Here is a 24225-nt window from a genome sequence, read left to right on the forward strand (position 1 = left end):
AGCCAACTGTAACGTCTGAAATTAATCACATCTGTATTTTTAATCTTCACTAGCACATGTAACCTCTTGTTAGAAAGTAATTCCATCATTCCAGGTTCATAATAGTCCAAAAGGCAATGATAATAATTGAACATGGCAGTTTGCTCATGTTTTAGGTTACTGAAAAAATTATTTGCTCCGGCTTCTCATTTGTTTTTTTTCACTCTTCACTCTCGCGTTTATCGGCTTCAGAAAGGATCAGATGTCAGAAGCACTTTAATAATCAAACACACATTATTATCATCAGCTCAAAAAGTTTGTTATTTCAAATATAGACGCATGGCGGCCGCATGTGAGCTCTCTGGAGAAAGTGAATCCGATTGTTCTTCTTGGCTTTGTGGCTGTTCAAGACGACGACTAGGTTTGTTTGAACTCGGGTCGATCATGGCTTGTTATTATATGTATACAGTGATACGATGTAATGTCTCGGCTGTGTTTTTAAAAATGGCAGTTTCTTTGTTTTTATTTTCCTGCTTGTGTGTACTCGTGACGTATTTCTGTAAACCAATAGCATTCAGCTGCACGTCTAGCTCCGCCTTTTATTACCCTTTTGTTGTGCTAGATACCCTTTCAAAAGGGATACCAAAAAGTAGTACGGTACGGTATGGTTCGCTTTTTGGTACCTTTTGACAGTGGAAACGGCCATAAAAGCCTACCCAACCGAACCGTAAAGTACCATATCATACCCCTCAGTGGAAACAGGCCATAATATCTTAAAATATTTATCAGAGTACCCGCGGGGTCTTAAAAGTGTTAAAAAAGTTCTAAATTTGATAATCTCAAATTAAGGCCTTAATGGCCTTGAAATTGGTATACAAAGTCTTGAATTTGGTTACAAAGGTCTTAATTTTATTCATTTATTTTTTGCTTTTCCTAGGATTAAGTTCATACCGTAACAAAATTAACTGTTTCTAATGTAAGTTAATTAAAAATTCATGCAGCGGAACGTTGAGCGCATCACACGCTCCACGCCATAGCAGAAAGTGCGAAAGCGTGCGCACCTGTTACTATGGTTACTTGAGGTTAGGTAAAGAACAAGATAGTCGCTAGCCTAGTTTGTCGGCTAAAATGGGAAAGTGTCACTGTGGCCAAGGAATCCAAATTGCGTTTGGGTCAAGCCTGTGCCAGGAAATGACAGCAACGCATACTGCTATTGATGCCGGAAAGCATTCTTAAAACAATCTCTGAGCACCACTCTTTCACATCGATTGAGAACATTACAGAGGTTTTCAAAACCATGTTTCCTGACTCTGAGGTAGCAGTTACATTCTTGTGTGAAAGCAACAAAACTGCATATATTACTTAATTCAGATCCTTTTATAACTAAAGAACTGACTGACCAGGTCAATAAGACCAACGGGTTTGTGGTCATGTTTAACCTTCAGTTGGACCTTCATATTCACTACTGCGTAGATGACCACACTGTTGCATATGTATTGAATATAACTGAAAATTGAAATAAAATGCTTTATTTAATTTAAGTAGCCCACTTGTACATAATTATTTTCTAGGGTTCAAACTTTATACAGATTTGACATTTTTCCCTCATACTTCTGACGGAATGGGTACGAAGTTGGCATTAAATTTCATTTGAAATAATATTGAAAAGGTCTTTAGAAGCCTTGAACTTTATTTGGAGGATCCTGGGGGTAGCCTGATTTATATATATATATATATATATATATATATATATATATATATATATATATATATATATATATATATATATATATATATATATAGTTTACAGAAACCTAATGTGTGTGTGTGTGTGTGTGTGTGTGTGTGTGTGTATGTATGAATTAAACATCATTGCATTGATCCATTCTGTAGTAAAGTTTTATTGAGCATTTATTAATCTCTCTGCATAATGATTCCAACAGCCCTAATCATTATATGAAATATAAGAATATCAATTATATATAAATATTTACAACATTAAATCAAACTATCTATTGTATAAACAACAACATAAACAGCATTTCCTAACATATTTTTCATACATTTCAATGACAGCATTGCATTATAGCATAAATAAATTGTAGCATAAATTGCTGCATTATAAATGGAGTACATCATATGCCCATGTTTAGGAGTAATTGCTATCGCTGAGATCAACGAAGCCTTACACTCCGGGGACCCAGAAAAGACACTCGCCGCCCTCCTGCTCTCTACGGCTAAACTACAGGGAGTCAAAGCAGCCAATGCCAAACACTATCACGATTTACTGCTGACCACCAAAGACCACATCTGCAAGGTGAGACCCAAAGTCAGAACTTAACCAGTCTTTTGTTTATGAATTACATCTTATTCAGCTCTTTATTCCTCTGCTCCATATTCAGCTTGACTTGAGTGTACACTTCTTCTACTATTTTCAAAGTGGGCCATCCAACCCACAATACATCCTCTTCCTATTCTAGATAAGAAAGCCCCCCTCTTAGAGTTCGCTAGAAAAACATCCTGCTATTTAGAAGGAGTCAAATTGTGGACAAAGCCTTCAAAGGTATAGAGCTGAACGATCTAAACTTGACTTGGGAAGTGGAAGTCTTTGTGAGTAGATAAGAGAGAAAAGGGTCCAGACAGCTGTGGAAAGAACACAGACATACAGCCACTCGATAGTAAGCATACAATTCGTACTGTCGCTGAGTGTACAGCTTTACATAGTGCGCGAAAAGAAGCAAATTGCATGGAGCAAAACACACCAGAAAGATCACAAACACCAGTGTGCTGGCCTTAATGTAGCGTTTCCAGTCTTGGCTGGAGCGATTGAGATGGTAAATGATAGATCCGTAAATAAATGCGATGACCAGGGAGGGAAAAACAAAGCCTATGCAGATCAGACTCAATCTGTATGGAATCAAAGCTTGATATGATGCTTCTTCGTAAGGTTGGATATCATGGCATGTCACTAACTCTTGGCCAGAAACATGGAAGCTTTGCTGAACCACAAATTCAGGTGCCATTGCAATCGAGAAAACGACCCAAATGGTTAAACTCATCCAGATGGCGCAGAATCTCTTCCGCATTGTCCTGTAGAGGAATGGGTGAACCACTGCAAAATAGCGCATCACGCTAATACACATATGGGCATGAATGGAGCAGTAGATGTTTCCATAAAAGCAGGCCGTCACCAGCTTGCAAGCTAGTTCACCAAAAATCCAGTCGCTGTTATTGAGATGATAATGGACTCTGAAGGTGAGGGAAAACAGCAGGAGAAGGTCTGAAAGGGCTAGGCTAAAATATAGGATACCACTTGACAGAACCTTTTTTCCACTGAGGCAAGCCAGTACAAAGACATTTGAGGGGATCCCGATGAGGATGGCTAGGATGTACGCAAAGGGAATGATCCTGGTGCTTATTATTCCAGCGGTGTGATTGATGACATTTGCACTGACGTTTATCACGGGCTGTGTTTGGGATGAGTTGGACAGCTGTGAAGCATTGGACTCTATTGTTCCAGTAAAAGTTTTTGGATTAAGTGGATAGTTTGATGTATTGATTCTGGAATATTTTGATGCTGGAAAAAAAAAAGAGATGTTGGAAAACACAATGTTAAAGTGGGTTCTTACAGAATATTGTTTTGTTTTACACAGCTTAATTTTGAAGTGTATAATAACCTGTATATATACCAGAAATTGAAAAAATACTCAGTTTTGTTTGTTTTACCAGGTTTAGAGTGTTTGAATAAAATTTAAAAAGGTCTGATCTTATTTTTTTTATTATTGCAATTTAGAGCATTTTAGCAATTTAAAGCTTAAATTGAGAGTTGTTCAAAATGCTTTCATTTTTGTTTAGGTAAAAAAAAATGGTTTTTACACATAATATTGCTTTTTAAATTAAAAATTGAATCACATTGAAATATACTTGTGTTGTTTGCTGGATTGAAACACACCATTTACCCAAATCACTTAAATAGTTAACTACGAGTATATGCGACAAATAAAACACATTTTGAATAATATTTGTATTTATTATACACTGTTATACACTGTTTCTTTCCAATAGGTTAAAGTAAAAAAAAAGACATCCACAATTTGGCCCAATCCCAATTCTATTTTTGTACCCTTAGCCCTATCCCCTTCCCCTTGGCCCTTACAAACCGAGGTTTAAGGGGAAGGGCTAAAAAAATATAACCCCTAAGAATTGGGACAGCACTAGAGCATCTGCACACGTCATCTTATGTCATCATGAGCTCTTGCTTCATATGAGATCAGACGATGGCGACTGCTGTAGTTAAACCAGTTATACCTGTTATTTTTTGTTTTTTTATCTTTAGGAAATCACTGAAGGCATATATTATGTTATCATAATGATCTTGTGTGGCGATAAGATTGTAACTGTACTGTGCATTTACAGAGTGGCCTTAATTATCAATGTAAACACACCAAAAACAACATTAACATAATAACAGACACTGTAAAAAGATCATTCCCAGCCACTAAACTCTTCTGGCAGGGTATTCCAGTGTCATCGAATGTCAGAATGTTGTAGGACTGCTGTACAGGAGTTATTATTGAGCATTATAGATCGCGAAATTTAGCACTTTTTATCTTAGTGTTTTTTTTTAAAAGCATGACGGTAAAACACGAACGTGGTTATGAATATATTAAAACATCTGCTTGTTTTTGGTAAAAATTCGTAATAATGACAAAAAAACTAATTTGTGGATCTCCTTACTTTCGGGTGCAGCTGTGGCTGGTGTATTCTGGGATATTTTCTTACTCCTTGGTTTCGAGTGTGGTTCTAAAAAAATTTCGTTTGAAGGGATTTATAACTTTTGACCTTTATTATTAGTTATTTAACATTTATGTCGCTCTCGCTAGCAGTCAGCTGCAAAGCCAAGCAAAAGTATGCTTAAATAAAAATGTAATGCAAAAACGCATACAAGCTTTTTTTAAAGTTTAAACAAAAGTTAATTCCCGGACATTTTCTGTGGGTCTGCAAAGCACGTAAGGCTGCCTGTGGCAGTGTTGAGAGGTCTTGTGCACACACAACAAAACGGTTAAATGATTTTCCACTACTTAATCTCTCGCGCATTTTGTTTATATTGGACCGATACAAAAAAAGTGTAAAAGCATGAAAGTAATAGTTTAAAAAAAGTATCACCAAATATACTTGGGCGATTGATAATATACCTAAAGTCTATGTGTGGGAAGAACTGATACATATATATATATATATATATATATATATATATATATATATATATATATATATATATATATATATATATATATATATATATATAGTTGAGCCGTTATCAGCTTTAACGTGCTGCGCTAATGCGAGACTCTTATCAGGTGATAAAAAAAAATATCACTGTTAATCTACTCTCAAAATTGGGACCTGGATCTATTCTTCGCAAGCTATGATAATGTTCACCTTGATATTTTCGTGCGGTTATAAGCCTCGCCGATATACACTGTAGGTGGCGAATCTGTGTGTATTCCTTCTGTGAAACTACCACATCAAATGTGACATGCTAACATGGTTGCAGCTCACTAGAGTGAATCTGATCAATGTTTGCTCCACATCTAACTATCAGGCACCTGTAGATTTTATGCGTTCGAGTAAAACATACAAATAAAATGCACCTGGTGCTTTTTAAAATGATTGACGGTGAATGAAGGTTAAACCAGTGAGTAGCCTGACAAAAATGTGCCCTTCTGAATCAAATCAGCAGGATGCTCTTCTGGATCTTTCACTTCCTTCGAAGACACTAAAGACTAGGTCTATAGACATGGACATCTGTAGTGTAGTTATTTGCCTCAATAGACAATAAAAAATTAAAGCGTTTTCATAAAGTGCTTTCATGTAAGAGTTATCTGTCATCTTGGGTGACTTAAACTGCAGTTCGGCAGTTTCATCTTCACTCACGAGCATTTTATTCATACCCCCGTGAAAGGACTGGTGAGAGTGTTATGGAATTTAAAAACGCTCGCCAAATGGAAAGAAAAAAAAAAATTCGCATTTCGTCATGTGTGTGTGTGTGTGTGCGTGCAGTCCTTTACTGACAGCCGCGTGTGTGGATCTTGTTGGAAAATATGGTGAAAAGTCCTACATGATAGTAATAGCATTTTTGCAGTGTTTACTTCAATAATGCCACTAATATCTGCATACTCCATGTCTTAGTTTCATTTCTGTTTACTTCAGTTATGACTTTAGTCGGTTTAAGGTAATCAAAAATCGCTGTTTCGAGTTTATTTAGGCCTACGATTAAAAACTCATGTTTAACTGAATAAACAGTCAGTAAACACACATACATCTTACTGAACATGATTTAATTTTTATAACCAATTATCCTAGTAGTACAGATTACAAAAAATAATATATGACCAACTATAACATGTATATCAACAGATATATATCGAGAAATATCAACAGTAGTTTGCTGAACAAAACAAAATGACTTTTTACTCAAAACTAAAATTGAAATCCAAAAAAAAAAAAAAAAAAAATTTTCAAGTAGATATTAGCTGAAAAAATGTAAACTTGTGGAAATCATACATGACTAAGAATTTTTTTTAATGGGTAGATGAATGGAAACTTCTCTAATTCAAAAGACAAATAAAATTAAACATTTTGTAAGCATCTACTCTGACTGAGACTAATGTGGTTTACTTTCAGTTTCAATATTATAGGCACAGATAGTTTAGATAATCACATATGGCAAACATTAACAATAAGATTTTTTTTATAAAATCATAACAAAAAACGTTTAATAATAAAAAAACCTTACTTAAATGGGATTAAACTGGCTCATTATTAAAATATGATATATTGTATTTGTATTTATTTCAGTTTGTTTTAATTTGTTGTGTTTATTGTGCTCTATATCTGACTCTTTTACACGTTCTGTTTGTAGTGTACAACCTAGTTATTATACCAGAATATTATATTATAAAAACATTATATACCATTATTATACACCATTATTGTTATGTATTTGTTTAAATTGTGTTTGGCAAATAATTAGTTTTAGATGATTGAAAAATCACTAGATCTAGTAACCTATTCACTGTCATTAAAGGCAACTACAGTAACTAAAACTAAAAAGTCAAGTCATTCTGACCGTCAAAGTAAACTTTTCCCCCCACAAGATATTCAGTCTATGTCCACATTTGAACTGTATAACAATACACTTTTAATCTTGAACTTATTTTAAGTATTAAAGAGGAAAAGAGAAAAGTGTTCTTACCTGGATCTTGAAGTGAGTCCTCAAAGATTAACATTAATAGCAGCGGCACAAATACTCTCCGCATGTTTGAAAGATTTTGTCCAGCTAATTTTTAGCTGTATCACTCAGTGAATATGAACTTCAAGAGCGTCCTCTGAGGATCAATCATACATCTAGACTAATAACTGTCTAGTAAGGAGTTATCGTTGTAGGGCGTGACGAGTGGCTGGTTTCCTGTCAGGGGCTCAGGGAGTCTGGATTCAGAACTACTCAATGCTCATGTTTCAGGCATGTCAGGAAACGCTACGTGACGTGAAACTTCCTCCCAATGCTTCCAAATTTACAGCGCAAACTATTTACAAACGTGTGTCTGCCAATGGCTCCTAACTACCAAACAGGAATGTTTTGATGGTGTTCAGGAACTGCCCACTTTTTAACTCCTGTCTGACACATTATGTTATTGGAAACAGCTTTCTTTCTTTCTTTCTTTCTTTCTTTCTTTCTTTCTTTCTTCAGACCTTGTCCCTTGATGTTTACAAAAAGGTATTTATTTTTGTCTGTCAGGATATCAGAGTAAATGATGTTGTAGGTTCTAGTTAGAAGTTATTTTTTCATAGGGTTTTGTAGAGCTTGTAATCTGACTGATTTATTGGATTACACTTGGACTCTAATTTCATGTTCATCTTCCAGAATGTTTTTATTTCCGCGGTACAATGGGATTTTTTTTTGAAGCAGTAAAACAAAATAGACTTTATTAATACTTTTTACTTTTACCTTAAGCACTACTGTATTTACAGTATTACAGTGATTCAGTATTTCTTGGGTAATTCTTAAATTGACGATATGCATGCCAGTGGTCATATTTCATGGGTTATTATTCAATGATTTTTTATTTTAATTTTTTTTAAAAACATTTTCTTAACATTCTGAATGGTGTTCAGAAAGCTGTGAAAATAACTGCTGGTGCTGCTTCGTACGGATCACACAGATCTGTGGATTAATACATTTTTATACTGATAGATTAAACCTAAATTTGTAATGATCACAGAGAGATCACCTCTCACGTCATTCAAATCACATATATGAAAGCATTTAGGCTTTCCTGTAAAATATAATGATGACGGACGAAGTTGTGCTGGGTTATTCGGGATGTGATGGGTTTCTTAGGCTATTAAAGATGTTTTCTGTCACTACTTTTTATACTTGGTGTTTTCTGTCACTACATTTTATTTTTGATAAAATTACAGGTTCTATTTTCTGTTTGTTGAAACCAAAAGTTTCTTGCTGTACTGCTTGTGTAATAATTGGAAAGCATATAACATTTATCTCCTCTCCTTTTTGGCTGATCTGAAAAATAAAAAAATCTGATCTCTGACTAAAAAAACAATATTGTTGTAACGACGGGGTGGAGTGAAAGATACAACTGGAGGTAAGATCCAATATTCAGGTTTATTCAGCGTCAAGCAAGCAATGGTCAAATTAGGTGTTAACAGGTTTATGTAGGCAAATCCAGAGTCGTAATCAATATTCAGGCAATAGGTCATAAGGCAGGCGGCTAAACGAGAGAACAGGGAATACAGGGCTAAGGTCTAACACGGAGGAAACAAGACAGGGAAACGCATTGTAATGTCACAATAAAGCAAACAAGACTGCAAACTGGATGGGTGCAAGAGTGGCTTATGAATGGTGTGTATTCAGTTTCTGACAGGGTTCAGCTGGTGAGTGTAATCAGGCTAGATGAATGAACAGGCGTGCGTGTCTGGAAGAAGTGCATGTATGAAAATGTAGTCCTGGGATATGCAGAAGTGTAGTCCTGGTATAGTGGAAACCAGCGATCTCCGGTGAACGATCGCTGGTTCTTGTAACAATTGTAATCCAAATCATGAGATTTGCGATCCGTTACACCACTTCTTACTGCTGTTTAAAATAGGACATCTCCAAAAGTGCTACTTCCTGATTGACTTGTTGGAGTAGATAGTTGTTTTTGCTGTGTAACAGTGTGTTTGTACTGAGTGTGTTTTGACGTTACCAGAGCTCTGGAGATGAATCTGCTGTGCTGTGGCTGGACCAGATCCAGGAAGCCATTTACACTGCTAACCAGAACCAGGAGGATGCGCTCAGATGTAAGTGTCAAACCAAATATAAGCTATATATTTCTTGTACATTTCCCTATAAAAGGGTGTATTAAAGTGTCAATTCACTGATATGTAGAAATTATTATTAAAAAACTTGGTAACAGTTTAGTTAGGTCAAAATTCATGCTATTAACTACAGACTTATTTACCTGCCTATTATTAAGATATTAACTATTCATTAGTAGTTATAAGGTATGATCTTATTCTACATTCCTAATCCTACTCAAAACATAAACCCCACTTCTATCTTACTAACTATTGATAAACAGCTAATTAATAGTTTATTAAGCTAGTAGATAACATCTACAGCATTACATAATGATGTATTGATACTGTAAATAGTAACCTAATGTAAAATGTTACCAAAATATGAATTATATTTAGCATTTGCAGAAAAAAAAATATTTTGAAGAATTATGCCGTTTTTTTTTTTTTTTTTTGGTGAACTATCTCTTTTATACAGATAATCCAACATATGATCTTGAGTTGGACATTTAAACTTATTTACAATACCTACAGACTACAGTAAATCACAGAAAACTGTGTAACTGTATATTATATACTGGGAGTGTGACGAGATCTTGGGCTAAGAGACTAGATCGCCATGAGATTTCTCGTGGATGTGAAAAGTTGTCTCGTGATTTGTAATGTTGTGATGGAGCATGAGGGTGAATTAAGCACTAAGGATTGGAGGCAGGATTGGATTTAAACTGCAAATCAAGTGCTTTGTACACACCTGGCAACCTGAGCTGCCTCTGTGTTGCGCATCACTCGTTTGCTTAGGCGGGTGTGACATAACCATTTTTTTAATATGAAGTTTAAAGGTTGCCTTGTCCAAAAGCAAAAGCTACTACAACTGCCACCATAAAATTAACCATGCGATGGATTATGCTTAAAGTCATAATCGCCGTAAACACAGTTCATATTAAGACGTGAAATATTCCTATTTTAGTCACATTGTTAAAGTGCAGTACAGTAAACTCATCAAACTATTACCGTCATGTAGGACTTTTAGACGCATTTTGTGACAGGATAAGCCATACACAAGACTGACACTATTCTCTGCACCTACCGAGTCAGTAAAAGCACCACAGACACACACATCTCCTCCGAGTGTGCGCACACACAGTAAACTCTTGAAGACACACACACCCGTCATCATCGTCATAAAATTATGCCATCCATAAAAAAAGAAGTTTTCTTTTTATTCGGCGTGAGGTATCTATTTCCATTAAAACAACTCTCTTCTATCAGTTCATACTCGCATCCAGTAGCTCACAGTTTGCCCTATCAGTAAAGTTTATAGCAAAATATTTTGCAGTGTTTGCATGTCCTTTATGGCATTCATTAAAATAGAAGTAAAATAACATGCATTACAAGTTTTTTTTAATTATTCTTTTGCATTTTGTGATTTTTTTTTTTTGTTCAGTTGAATAAAAATCTATTTTACATTTAAATATTAGCAAATCATTTTATGTGTTTGCATGCCCTTTACAGCATAAAATTCAATCATTCATTCGTTCATTCATTCATTTTCTTGTCAGCTTAGTCTGTTTATTAATCCGGGGTCGCCACAGCGGAATGAACCGCCAACTTATCCAGCACATTTTTACTCAGCGGATGCCCTTCCAGCCGAAACCCATCTCTGGGAAACTTCCACACACACATTCACACACACACTCATACAATAAGGACAATTTAGCCTACCCAATTCACCTGTACCGCATGTCTTTGGACTGTGGGGGAAACCAGAGCACCCGGAGGAAACCCACGCAAATGCAGGGAGAACATGCAAACTCCATACAGAAATGCCAACTGAGCTGAGGATCAAACCAGCGACCTTCTTGCTGTGAGGCGACAGCACTACCTACTGCGCCACTGCGTCGCCGAATTCAATCAAATAGAAGTAAAATAACATTTATTGAATTTGATTTTAAAAAAAGCACCTAAAAAGTTTAGAAGTATTTTTTTCAGGTAAGTAAAATACTATTATCCATTCATATATCTCATCGTTGAGGATTCCAATAAATAGTTTAAAAAATCTCATCTCTTTCTCGTGAACCCAATCTGTCTTGAGGAGTCTCGTGGAGTCTTCTCACACCCTATTATATACATGTCAATCCTGATTATATCAAAGTCCGTATAATATTGTGACTAATGAAATATAATTTATACTTTTACTGCATGAAGAACTTGGAAATATGAAAAAATACTCTGGAAAAAGTAACTTTGTAACCGTTGGAACAGTTTATTAAAATTTTTTGACAAAATAACAAAATGTGTACATGTGTATTTCATTGAAATACAATGATACTTAAGTGTTAACCAAACAAACCTTTCTTTATTGTCTGATGTATCATATATGATATGATATGATATATAACAACAATAAAAAAACAACTCAAAAAACAAAGATGAACTATGACCTGAAGCATGTCATATTTCATCTAAAAAACAAGGCGACAACAAAGGTTTGTAGCCAATTGTATACAACAGGCTTTTTAGTAATGTTTTTATAATAATGATTATTTAGCGTATTAAGACATGATGAACATGATTCAATGGGGTTTTCATAGTTAAATGATTGTTCTGTTTGATGTTCATGTTGTTTCAGTGGCAGCGGCAGTGGCAGACATTAACAGGGCAGTATGTGAAGAAGATGCGAAAGCCACAATGTCTGCTCTACAGTGTCCTGATGCTGGCCTTCGAGCAGTAATGCCTGAATGTGCTCAAATCTACCAGAGCCAACTCCACCAGTTACAGAGCACTCAGACACAACAAGGTAACTCTGTCAGCCATCTGCAAGGTCTGGCATTCATCGCTTTACCTTTGTTTTGTTTTTCATTATTCATGAAATAAGTAGTTAAATATAGTTTATTATATAATTAGCAGCATACAAAAAAAGCAGGATTCCACACAATTCATTCATGTTGTCCTAACACAAACTGGTTAAGTTAACTTAACACATAATACAAATTTATGTGGATTAAACATAAAAAAACATTTTTCATTTAGTCCCAATGAAATCTCAAGAATTGTGTTGTTTCAGCTTATTTTAAATAAGTAGTTTGAACAAGCAAAAAAAATATTATATTATTATTGTATTAATATATTATTATATTAAATTATTATTATATATTATATATATATAAATTCTGCATTTACACACATTGAGTATTGAAGAGTACTATTGCAAAGACAAAGATATTTTATAGTCATTTTATAAGGTCAGATTAGTTTTTTAAATAAACAATAGAAAAAATAGATAGGATTGTTAGTGTTAGAAGTAATTTTCAGCATAATTTCAAGCAATTTTTAACAATTATATTTAAGATGAACAAAATTAAAAATATATAAGAGTGTGATAAATGTGACGACAAAAACAAATGTAAAAAATGCTGAAATCTCAGACAATAGAAATCCACTCAAAATCAATAAAAGAGCAACAATATACGGACAGTGAGTGACAGAGATGTGACTAGACCCAATTAGTCATTACAAGGGTTTTACAGTAAGTGTCTGTCAGTTAAGTGTTGATGATTTAAAAGAAAAATAAAGGTTCTTGAAAATGGCTAAAGGCTAAGCCAAAGAGTTTAGAATTACCAAGAGGTGACACTCTATATAGAACATTCCATTGCAACAGCAGAGCCCAGATATTCCGCCATTCTGGAGTGAAAGTGATCAGCCCTCCATTGGATCTCATTGCTGTCGCAATGGCAAGCAGCTCCTTTGTTTTTTATTTAAGCTGAAATACAACCTAAAAGACGATGATAAAACACTTACAATCATGGACTGGTGATTATTAGCACTTTTAATAGTTTATTTTACAGACGTTGGGCTCTATTTTGCCGGCCCATGCGCAGAGCGCAAAACGCAGGGCGTGTCAGAACGCATTTTTGCTAATTTAAGGATGGGAAAATCCGCTTTGCGCCGTGGCGCATGGTCTAAAAGGGTTGAGTTTATTTTCTTAATAAGTTATAGGTGTATTTTGAGAATAAACCAATTAGAGCCTCTACTCCCATTCCCTTTAAGAGCCAGCTGCGTTGCGCCATAAGTGCATTCGCTATTTACAGGACGCAAAGTAAGTCCAAGTGGAAAACTGAGCATTTCACTAGCAAACAGTTAACAGTTTATTTTTACCAGAAAACTGTTAAACAGAGCATCTACTGCGTGAGAATGAGAGATAATGGAACTACTTTCACTTTCTCTCTTGGATAGGGAAACCTTTACGCACAGACATCAGTTAGTCTATAAATAAATAATTTTGTTTGTTAAGCACAAATATTCGTTTCAAAACTATTTCTAAATACAGTTCTAAATTCCAGCAAACGAATAAATGAACAATAATAACAAAATGTGCTCAAAAACCTGAGTTATATCCTAAAACACATGCTGTGCCCCATATGGTCTAAAACCTGACAGGTGGGCAAATCTAAGCTTGTTTTTAATAAAACAAATACACATATGGATATAATAAATAATACTGCTAATAATAGTAACATTATACAAAAGCAAATTGTTATGAATGAACTGAAAAAGCCTCCCGAGATGAAGAAGACATAAAAGCAGTGATTTCTCATATTTATGTAGGCTAGAAAATAATATGTTTTGTAATATTTTAATCCTTTATATTTATATTCTATATCTATTCTTATTATATCCTATATATATCCTTAATATTTACATTTTTTCATATGTAAAGATATTTGCCTATCGCTCTTGTGCGTATTAAGCAGTGTGTAAGCGAGGCGCAACTCTGCGCCGGAGTTTAGACCGGGTTAGTTTTGGTCTAATGAAAAATTCTATTTTAGTTTCTCAAAATAGCAACACGCCAGCGGTCTGCCTCAGAACGCCTTCCTTTTTAGACCAGAACGCCTATGGGCGCACAAATGAGCGCTAATGCATTTGCTATTCAAACAGCGCAGCGCAACGCCTAAAAACGACTCTTGCGCCAAGCTGAAACTAGCAAAAGACTATTGCGCCGCGCCTTGCGCCACATTGCGCCGGGTGTATGATAGGGCGCTTAATGTTTAATATATTAACCATACTTGTTTTTTTTAAACTGTCACTTTTAGCTAAAATTACTTTAATTTAATAGTTTACACACTGGCATAATACATATTAATACTGACATGTTGAATTAAATTAACATGACATTCAAAATGGGATGTTAATTACAGATTAACAGTACTTTTTGTTAAAGTATTATATTATAATAGTACATAGTATTTTTTCCAGTGTTGTCTATTAAAAAAAGACTAATAACGTTTTTATTTTAAAAAAAGCAACTTTCTGCAAATTTATTCATTTTTTCTTTATAGTTTTATTGAGGATTTTGAATGTTGTCTTTAAAAAATCATGGAGGCCATACAAACTACCAGATAATGTAATTTTTGTTGTGTATACTCATTTTTGCTTCCCCCTAATTTGAGTTAAAAAATAAAATAATAATTAAGTTATTTTGTTAACCTTATGTTATATGTGAAAGAGATATTTTAGATATCAGATGTATTAAACTTAGTCTTGTCAACATTTTGGAAATTGTCTGTTTTTATTGGGATATTGTTTTAAAATGTTTTATAATGTAGGATGTACTCATTTTAACTCAAATTTAACTCAATATTTTAATTCATTCTGTTGTTCTATTGGAATTTTCATTCCAAAATGGTCACCGCGTGACACTAGCGGCATCTAGCGGCTGTTTTCCAAATAGCAACAGAGTGTCGCCTCTTGGTGATTCTATGCTCTTTAGCTAAGCTGATCAGGTCATATCAGAAGGCCCATTCATATTAGTCATTATCACAGGAACGTGCACACATAGGGCTCAACCTGTGCAGTGCACATGCCCTTTTTAGTCTTGGATATAAAGTGCCCTTCCAAAATGATCAAAAGTGCCCCCGCAACGCGACACACTCTCCGTCCCGCCCTTCAGTAGGCGCTAGGGTTGGGCATCTAAGCTATAATGCCGATCCGATACGCATCTCGATACAAAGAATACGATCCGATATATTAGCGATACATTTGTGACATATTGCGATGCAACACGATACGATTCACACCCATATCACGATACGATGCGATATTTCAGCACTAACTAATTAGATCAAGTTTATGAGATGATGTGAAAGAGGATGCTGTGCCATTGAATGAGTTTGATTATTTATTAACCAAGCAAAACCAAGACTTTTTTACAAACTGGCTCTTCTCTCAGAGCCAGAGTGTCAGTTTACAGTAGAGGGCCATTTTAGAACATATAACACATATTATTTAAGTATTTTCAAGATAAACAGAATGTATAAGTGCAATATATATTAAAAAATATATATATTTGCACTCTTTCAACATAAATAAATTTAGCATTGCACAACAAGAATTGTGATTTAACTTTTCAACTATGAAAACAAGTTTTACAAAGATATTTTGCCACTGATTATTCAAAACTTAAGGTCTTGAACTAGCAGTGTTATGCTGCGTTGAAACATCACTGTCACTAAACAACAGGCTAATAAAAATATAACAAACCAGCAATCTTCTTGCTGTGAGGTGGTCAAACTACCCACTGTGCCACCCAATTATTTTTATCATTATTATTATTCATATTATTATTATTAAATAAAAATTAACAGGAGGAGGTGTTTAAAACCTTCGTTCTCCGTGACACTAGGCTGAATATCTTTGCAGATGAACAATGCAATAGCATTCGTTATTGGCGTAGAGCGAGCAGAACTGTTGCGCATGGGAAAAAAAACTTGCAATGCTTTTCTCACCACTTTTGGAACTGGTTGAAGCAGTGCGAAAGCCGGGGATGCAGAAACACTGGAAGATGCTTTCACAACAACACCGTGGCGCCGCTTCAAGTGAGATATCAGATTAGTCATACTGCCCGCGTATTTTACAGATGCGCGGCACATTTTGCAAATTGCATCTGTCCTGTCATGTCGTCCATCCTTAAATCCATAATGTTGCTTGCCATACTTTAGATTTAAAACTCAGTGGGGAATAAAATGTTTGTTTTGCTTCTCGCGCTTTCTGAGGGCGCTCCACTAGCTTCATCCGCACACCTGATACACTGAGTTGTAGTGTGTGCACATCCGCAAATCCGTTGCTAAGGCTTACTTTATGTAGATCGATTAAATTATGCGCCAAAAACAGGTTGACAACACTTGTTAATAAATAAAAAATACATTCTATATTAAAAATATAGGCTGTATCTCGGAGAAATCGATGCATCTCGCAAAAACCGATGCATCTCGATTTGCTTCCAAAATTTCATTCATCCTCTGCTGCTCTACCGATGCACTCGCATCGTGCACGCGCATGACCGCGTATCGATACATATCGGTTAATCTTCCCATCCCTAGTAGGCGCGCAACAACACCGCTCTTGAGTACGCGTGCTTAACCTACCCCCCTCCCCCTGCTTTACAGTACGCGCGCGACAATACAGCTGATCAGAACGCGCCCGACAACACCGCTCTTCAGTACGTGCGCGACAACAACAACACCCCCACCCCACTCCTCAAAAAATGTATCCTGCACATGCCCTTTGGACGGTCTCTGCATGGGCCTGCATTATCATATTAGTTGAAAATATTCCTTTCAAACTTCATCTAAAACCTTTACTGATCATTTTATTTTAGACTGAACCAAATGTTTATATTTTCATACTTATATTATGCTTCTGTTTTCCGTAGGCACCAGTGGCAGTTCATGGGTGCAACACAAGATCAAGGATAAATATGATTACTTCTACAACATTGAATGCAAAGAAGGCACGTGGGTTGAGCCTGAACATTTTGTCCATGACAGTTCACAGCTCAGCAGAGAGGATATCCAGGTATGACTTTAGCACAGAAATTGTGTTGAGTTGTGTTGACTTGAATGAAATGAGCTGTATTTCAGTTGATGCTTTTTTTTTATAAATAGAATGTTTTGAGCAGTGTAACAGCGGAGTATAATAGAGAGCAGCTGTGGTTGGCCAATGAGCCGTTTATCATCCAGCTGCAGGCTCTGATTCGTGGATATCTGGTGAGGCGGGCACATCAGGACAGACTGGAGTACCTGCGAAAACAAGAGCCAAGTGTCATCAAACTACAGGTGCTTAAGTGTATTATATTAGAGTTGACTCATAGCCTTTTGATTTACCTTGTGATTTGTTTACATTTTACTGTTCACATTTTTATGTTATTACCAATTACACAAAAAAAGTACAATAATTTGTCACTGTAAATTATTCAGAACGTTTTCATAGAACGCAAAATTACCCTTTATGCTTTGCGTGTATGCATTAGAAAGATGCTTCCAGCTTCCGCTTGATGCATATAAAGATTTACATTTGGACAGATTTGAAAAAAAAAATGTTTTAATGTATTTTACCAGAGGGGTCTGGATGCAGACCTAGTGCAGCAGATGCAATCTGAGCTGCATGCAATGCTTTTGAATGGGCTCACCTAACCCCACCCCTAACCCTACCCATTATAGTGACTTCACTAGCTTCATTGAGTGCATTGTGTCTGACATTGCATCTCTGAGCAATGCAATTTCATGCTTGCATCATAAAGGCTACATCCAGATACTATTGATTTTACTCACGTTTAAGATCTTTGAATTCATACTGCTGTTGATCAGCGCCAACTCCTGGACTGATGATTTAAAAAAATGCGATCTAATGTGAATGGAAAAAAGCGTCACTTTACCCTTATCATCAGATGGCATCTATTTGGCCATTTAAATAGATTCTCGTCTTCACTAAAGTCAACATTTTCTCTTTATTTCAAATATAACCAATCCAAACAAATGTAATTCACCATATTCTTTGACATACATATGGTCCCACTATTACATTGATTGAATGAGTGGCACAAAGTGAAAATAAAACGGCATTTTGAAATGACAGAAAACACATACCATGGTAAAAACTACACAATACAAACTAACTGAATGAAACATAAACTGCTCCCGATTAGACTCAACATGCAAATCAGCCAGCAAAGTATCCAATAATGTACTTTTATTGGTCATTTTTAGAAATTGCACGGCTTACATACCTGTTAAGTGTCATGCCAGTAATATGGTTTGCTCTTTAATGCAGTGATGTATGGCATGTGAAGTGTGTGTGCATTTAAGAGCCCGCTGAGTGCAGTATAACAGCTGACGGATCGCGAACACTTATCTCTATCTATCTATCTATCTATCTATCTATCTATCTATCTATCTATCTATCTATCTATCTATCTATCTATCTATCTATCTATCTATCTATCTATCTATCTATCTATCTATCATCTATCTATCTATCTATCTATCTATCTATCTATCTATCTATCTATCTATCTATCTATCTATCTATTTATCTATCTATCTATCTATAAGGGGTGTCACGATTTCGATTATTAATCGAAATCGATCGAAATTTATGCTCAATTTCGATTATCGAATTAAAAAATAGAATCGTCGATGCTGATTCGCCCCCATGTCAGCTTGGCTAGCCAAGCGGGAAAAAAACAGGCTTGTTGTAGTGCTTGTTAAACTGCAGAAGCAGGAGACCCTTCGAGAGATCTTAAACCCTCTCCTCTTTCAATGAAGTCGCCGGTGTTTAAGCATTTTGGATTTCCAGTGAGTTATGTTGACAACGTTCGTGTTGTCGACAAAAAAAAAAACTGTTTTGCAAGCTCTGCTATGTATGTATTACGTACGGTTCGTCCGATAGACAACACCGGCATCGCGATCCTCCGCCCGCCCCCGTTGCAAATCCGCTCGCGAAAAGTACACACTCAGGCCCTGTTTACACTGTCTTTGTTTTTAAATGGCATTTTAGAACGACAAAGATTTGACATCCACAGTGGCGTGTAGCATTTCTGAGCAGCCCTCCTTCCTCTCTGCCTCTGAAAATGCACATCACGTGACCACACAGACACAGACGCACATACAGCCTTGCGCTTGAGACAGCAGGTCCAGGCAGTCAGAGGACTGCTTCAATATTTCACTCACTTGTACTTAGTCATTTTAGCGAACACCTCAGATACTGTTGGCTGGTTCCTGTTGGTTGTGGGTCTTTTTTACCGACGCTATTATAACGACACAGATCACTGCCTATTCATGAGTCCCGCAGAAAAAGTGATTGACAGGTGGTAATTATGTGTGTATCTTGCCTTTATTCATTTACTGTATGATTTGTTTATGGGTAAAACAAAGACCATGCAGGTCAGGTCGTTTAAACAGTTGGCTACAAATAATTATTTGGTCATTAATTAATTAATTATTCATAATCGAAAATCGAATCGAATCGTGCCTTTAGAATCGAAAATGTAATCGAATCGAGGATTTGGAGGATCGTGACACTCTTACTATCTATCTATCTATCTATCTATCTATCTATCTATCTATCTATCTATCTATCTATCTATCTATCTATCTATCTATCTATCTATCTATCTATCTATCTATCTATCTAATTATAAATGATTATATGAAAATGCTTCGATAATGCTGTGATAATGTCTAGTAATATCGACTACTTGCTGTCAATATTCTGTACTACCAGTGTACTATGAATACTGTAGAATGATACTTCTAACTTTTGCTATTATACTTCTAAAATAAAGTAAACATAGAATATTTTACCATTATACTACTAATACAAAACCAATAAACTTCTAACTCCTGCAAATTGAAATCTGTTTTATATTACTATTATACCAGTACTATACCAGTATTATACTGAGCCTGGTCAGTACCTGGATGGGAGATCATATAAAAACACAATGGAAGTGTTGTTAGTCCTAATGACCCAGTAATGTGAAGGGGACACTATACTTTCAGTGAGACCCATCTTTCGTACATTAAACAGAGGTCTTGACTATATGTGGTGATTAAATATTCCATAAATGTATCCCCAGTATCCGGGCTAAATTACCCTTATTGGCCCTTACCCATTATGGCCTTCCAATCATCCCCATCCACTGAATTAGATGCATCACTGTCTCTCCACTCCCCCTATAGCTGATGTGTGGAGAGCACACTGGTGCTGTTGTCCTATCAACTTATATATACTACCAATAAAGCCTATATTCTAACAAAATACTCTCTAGGATTAAATATCTGATCTGTTGTTTGTCACATTGGGTTTATTTCATAATTATAGGCATCCTGGAAGGGCTACAAACAGAGAAGCGTCTATAAGGAAAGACTAAGGACCTTCCAGGACAGCGCGAGCACTGTGGTTAAGGTATTAGAATACATGTAACATCTTTTTTCTTGCTGTTTTGAGATAATATTTAATTAGACTCAGTATGAGAACATGTTTCCTCTACAACCTAGTTGCAGTCACTGGTGAAGATGTGGAGAGCTAAACGAAGCTACACAAAGAGACTGCAGTACTTTAGAGATCATGTAAGTCAGCACACAATCACAGGTGAACGAGCAATATCTTTATCATTCGCACTCAAAACGTTAAAATTTTGTGTGTTTGTGTGGTGTTCAGGAGAAAGAAATAGTGAAGATTCAAGCTTTCCTCAAGGCTAACAAAGCAAGAGTTGACTACACAACATTAAGTAAGTAAACCACCTCATTGTAATCAATGTATTCATGAATTTGCCTGTACAAAATTTTACTGTTTGTTTGATTTCTTTTCCTAACAGCCGGTTCTCAGCATCCTCCTCTCTCAGTTGTGCGCAAATTTGTACATTTGCTGGAACAAAGTAGCCTCGATTTACAGGAGGAACAGGATGTGACACGGCTCAGAGAGGAAGTGGTCACCAAGATTCGTGCTAATCAGCAAATGGAAAAAGATCTGAATTTGATGGATATTAAGATCGGCCTGTTAGTGAAAAACAGGATCACACTACAGGTAATGTTAAAGCTGAGCTCATACTGTGAGATACAATTTTAGCTTGTCAGACTTTATAAACTTGGGCTTCACCATTCATTCATTCATTCATTTTTTATTAATCTCGGGTCGCCACAGCGGAATGAACTGCCAACTTATTCAGCGTATGTTTTATGCAGCAGATGCCCTTCCAGCTGCAACCCATCACTGGGGAAACATCCTTACACACTCATTCACTATGGACAATTTAGCTTACCCAATTCACATAAACTATACCACATGTCTTTGGTTTTGTGAGGGAAACTGGAGCAACCGGAGGAAACTCACGGGAACTTGCAAACTCCACACCGAAACACCAACTGACCCATCAGGTGCTCAAATCAGTGACCTACTTGTTGTGCGGTGTACTACCCACTGCGCCACCGTGCTTCACTATATATCGCAAAAATATTGTTAGCGCGGTAATAGTATATGCAATATAATTATCAAAGACATGTGTGATAAATTACATTTATTTTACACATTGTTTTTTTTTTGCTAAATTTGACCAATCAGAGGTGGCCTTACTATCCTTATCCCCACTTATCCTGTAGTTGCTGCTCTGCTATTGGCTGGAGCGGCCCAAAAGTGAACCTAGAGCTGAAAATACTAATGGCAAGAGTCAGTACAAGAGAGGAAACTGGTAACAGTCAGTCAGAGTCAATATTTGCTGAGGTTTCACTCCTTATAGTGTTTTAAAGAATAAATGTTTGCTCCTTGACATACTATTAGAATGAATTAGATCTATAAAATATCCTTTACCGGTTTAATTTAATATCATTACATAAATAACTGATTTAAAAACATACATAAAAAACAAGTATTGTTTCTAGGGAAATGGTATAGCGAAAGAAATATTGTTATTACAATATTCAACAACATTGCATATTGCATGCTTTGCCAATATCGTGCACGCTGCAAGATCGCAAGTCACATTGTAAGATCTACAGTAAAGGTTATTGCACACTAAATTAAACATTTTTGTCCATAATTTTCGCACGCCAAAAAATTAATTCGACCTCACGTGAATGTGAATCGTATTTACACACTGAAGCGTTCGTCTGTCATGAAAAAATTTGAACCGGGTTTTTCACATCTGAAAAATCGCTTTGAGAGGTGTTTTGACAGTTCAGAGCCACCGTACAAGCGAACGGCAAAATACATAATGTTGTCACTTGAGCTAAAGATAACTTTCACAAACACATTGCATAATATAAGGCAGAATGTGGCGGACAGTTGATTCAAACCCATGATGGATTCTGTGACTGCCACACCTCTCCCGTTCTGCTGTTTGGAATGTGTGTGTGTGTGTGTGTGTGTGTCCATACATTTGACTGTGAGTTGTCATAATGTCAGACTGAACGACAAGCATTAATGTATTCAAACAATCATCTATTCAGTAATCTGTGTACTGAAATGATACCTCACAGCAAACAAAAAACAATCTGTAACATTACGATTACACATAACATGCCACGATAATAATAATAACATTACATGTCTTAATAATAATAATAATTTCATCACAACAGCTGTCAGAGAACATGTCAAACCAATGATCAAAGACCACATATTTTAGCCTAGGATTATAGGACTCTTTAGAAAATGCCAAAGTTGGTCTCAGACTTTCAAATTGTAAACACAAACACACATCATTGAGAGAATTTATAAAAATAGTGGCAACATCATGCACTTTACAAGTTCAGCATGTTTTGACACATTTCAGCAGTGGAAAGGGAGCGAGAACTAAGCGCAATAGAAGATGGGTTTGGCTAAGCGTGGCTAAGCGTTTACCCGAGCGTGGCTAAGATGGCGCTCATACATTGATGATGACAAACAATAACAAAAATATGAGTGCTCAACCAGAGAAAACTCGAGCCGAGCACAACATACTAGACTAGACAGGACTAATGTCCGGACTTTGCCACCAAGACAAGAATTAACAAGACCCAAGTGGCAGAATCCTGACAATGGTTGTCTAACCATGTCTAGCATTCTGGGCCAAGAATGGTTTGTAAAAGAATGTGCCATTTCAGACTTGCATGGAAACACAGCTAGAACTGTACCTGACTATTTTAGAATGGTTCGGCACAAAAAGTGGCCACTGAATTGCTACCCATCCTGATTTTCTAGTCTGTTTTTCAATGTTGTCTCTTTTGGCAGGATGTGGTGTCACACAGCAAAAAGATGAAGAGCAAAAAGAACAAAATGAGTAAAGAAGATCTGGCCATGGGGGAAAAGCAGGGCATCAAAGGCCTGAGCAAGGAGAAAAGGAAAAAACTGGAAGCCTATCAGCATCTCTTCTATCTTTTACAAGTGAGATTATGACATTTAAATGCTTTCTTAAATATATTTAAAAATACAGCTAAGGAAAATGTTAGGAAGCCACTTGAAAAGTCTGTTTCATTGGAATTATGGAATTTACTAGGTGTGGATCTGAATAAAATGTTAATATTTATTTTAATCTAGGAAGCATTATGATAGCATTTTTGCAAATTTAAATATTGTAATTTAGGGAGACCGATGATTAAACTATCTATTTTTCTTTTGTTGTGATTAAAAAAAGTACTCTTATGGAGTTTGTATCCCAATATTGATTTTGTACCCCAACGCATCCCAACGTCATGGGGACGTTGGATTTTGTTTGGAAATGAAAATCAAGTTGACTTCAGAACTCAGCGTTAGGCTGACGTCAATATCCAACATCCAACCTGAAATCGACCAAATGTCAACGTCTAATTGTTTTACCTTGATGTTGTGAGGATGTTACAGCTATGACATCTATCAGACTTTAGATTTTGGTCACTTTCCAGCTTAACCTGAAATCAACCAAATATCAACGTAATTGGACATCGTTATCAAAATAACAATGTCCTTAGACACTGGCTAGGCATTGAACTTTGATCACCTGACGTCAGACCTAAATCTAACCTAATATTTACATCTTATGATGTTGTGTGCCTGTTGGGATTGGTATTGTTGTCTGAAAACATCGTTTATGCAAAAAAA

The 24225-nt window shown here is 36.0% G+C and overlaps 2 protein-coding genes across 3 annotated transcripts in view; one reads left to right on the plus strand and one right to left on the minus strand.

The window, feature by feature from the left end:
• iqgap2 (IQ motif containing GTPase activating protein 2) overlaps nt 1–24225 on the plus strand; it is a 116297-nt gene that overhangs the window by 67485 nt on the left and 24587 nt on the right. For both annotated transcript variants that reach the window (XM_005165243.6, NM_001128340.1), the window contains exons 15-24: nt 2133–2296; nt 9249–9339; nt 11966–12133; nt 17045–17187; nt 17277–17447; nt 20494–20577; nt 20670–20741; nt 20833–20902; nt 20990–21198; nt 23380–23532. In XM_005165243.6, the coding sequence (XP_005165300.1) occupies nt 2133–2296; nt 9249–9339; nt 11966–12133; nt 17045–17187; nt 17277–17447; nt 20494–20577; nt 20670–20741; nt 20833–20902; nt 20990–21198; nt 23380–23532 (1325 nt within the window). The remainder of the gene's footprint in view (nt 1–2132; nt 2297–9248; nt 9340–11965; nt 12134–17044; nt 17188–17276; nt 17448–20493; nt 20578–20669; nt 20742–20832; nt 20903–20989; nt 21199–23379; nt 23533–24225) is intronic.
• Nucleotides 1863–7644, minus strand: f2rl2 (coagulation factor II (thrombin) receptor-like 2). Its single transcript, XM_005165249.6, has 2 exons — nt 7238–7644; nt 1863–3556 (listed from the first exon to the last, which is right to left on the minus strand). The coding sequence occupies exons 1-2, from the start codon at nt 7299–7301 to the stop codon at nt 2517–2519; spliced, it is 1104 nt and encodes a 367-aa protein (XP_005165306.1). The 5' UTR covers nt 7302–7644; the 3' UTR covers nt 1863–2516.

The sequence above is a fragment of the Danio rerio genome, chromosome 5 (genome assembly GCF_049306965.1).
Source record: "Danio rerio strain Tuebingen ecotype United States chromosome 5, GRCz12tu, whole genome shotgun sequence".
Lineage (NCBI taxonomy): Eukaryota > Metazoa > Chordata > Actinopteri > Cypriniformes > Danionidae > Danio > Danio rerio.

Excerpts from the sequence above, each read along its gene's own strand:
- f2rl2 (XM_005165249.6), bottom strand. The coding sequence starts at position 7,301 with ATGCGGAGAGTATTTGTGCCGCTGCTATTAATGTTAATCTTTGAGGAC. Across the intron at positions 3,557-7,237 it reads GGACTCACTTCAAGATCCAG|CATCAAAATATTCCAGAATC; the intron begins GTAAGAACACTT and ends TTTTTTTTCCAG.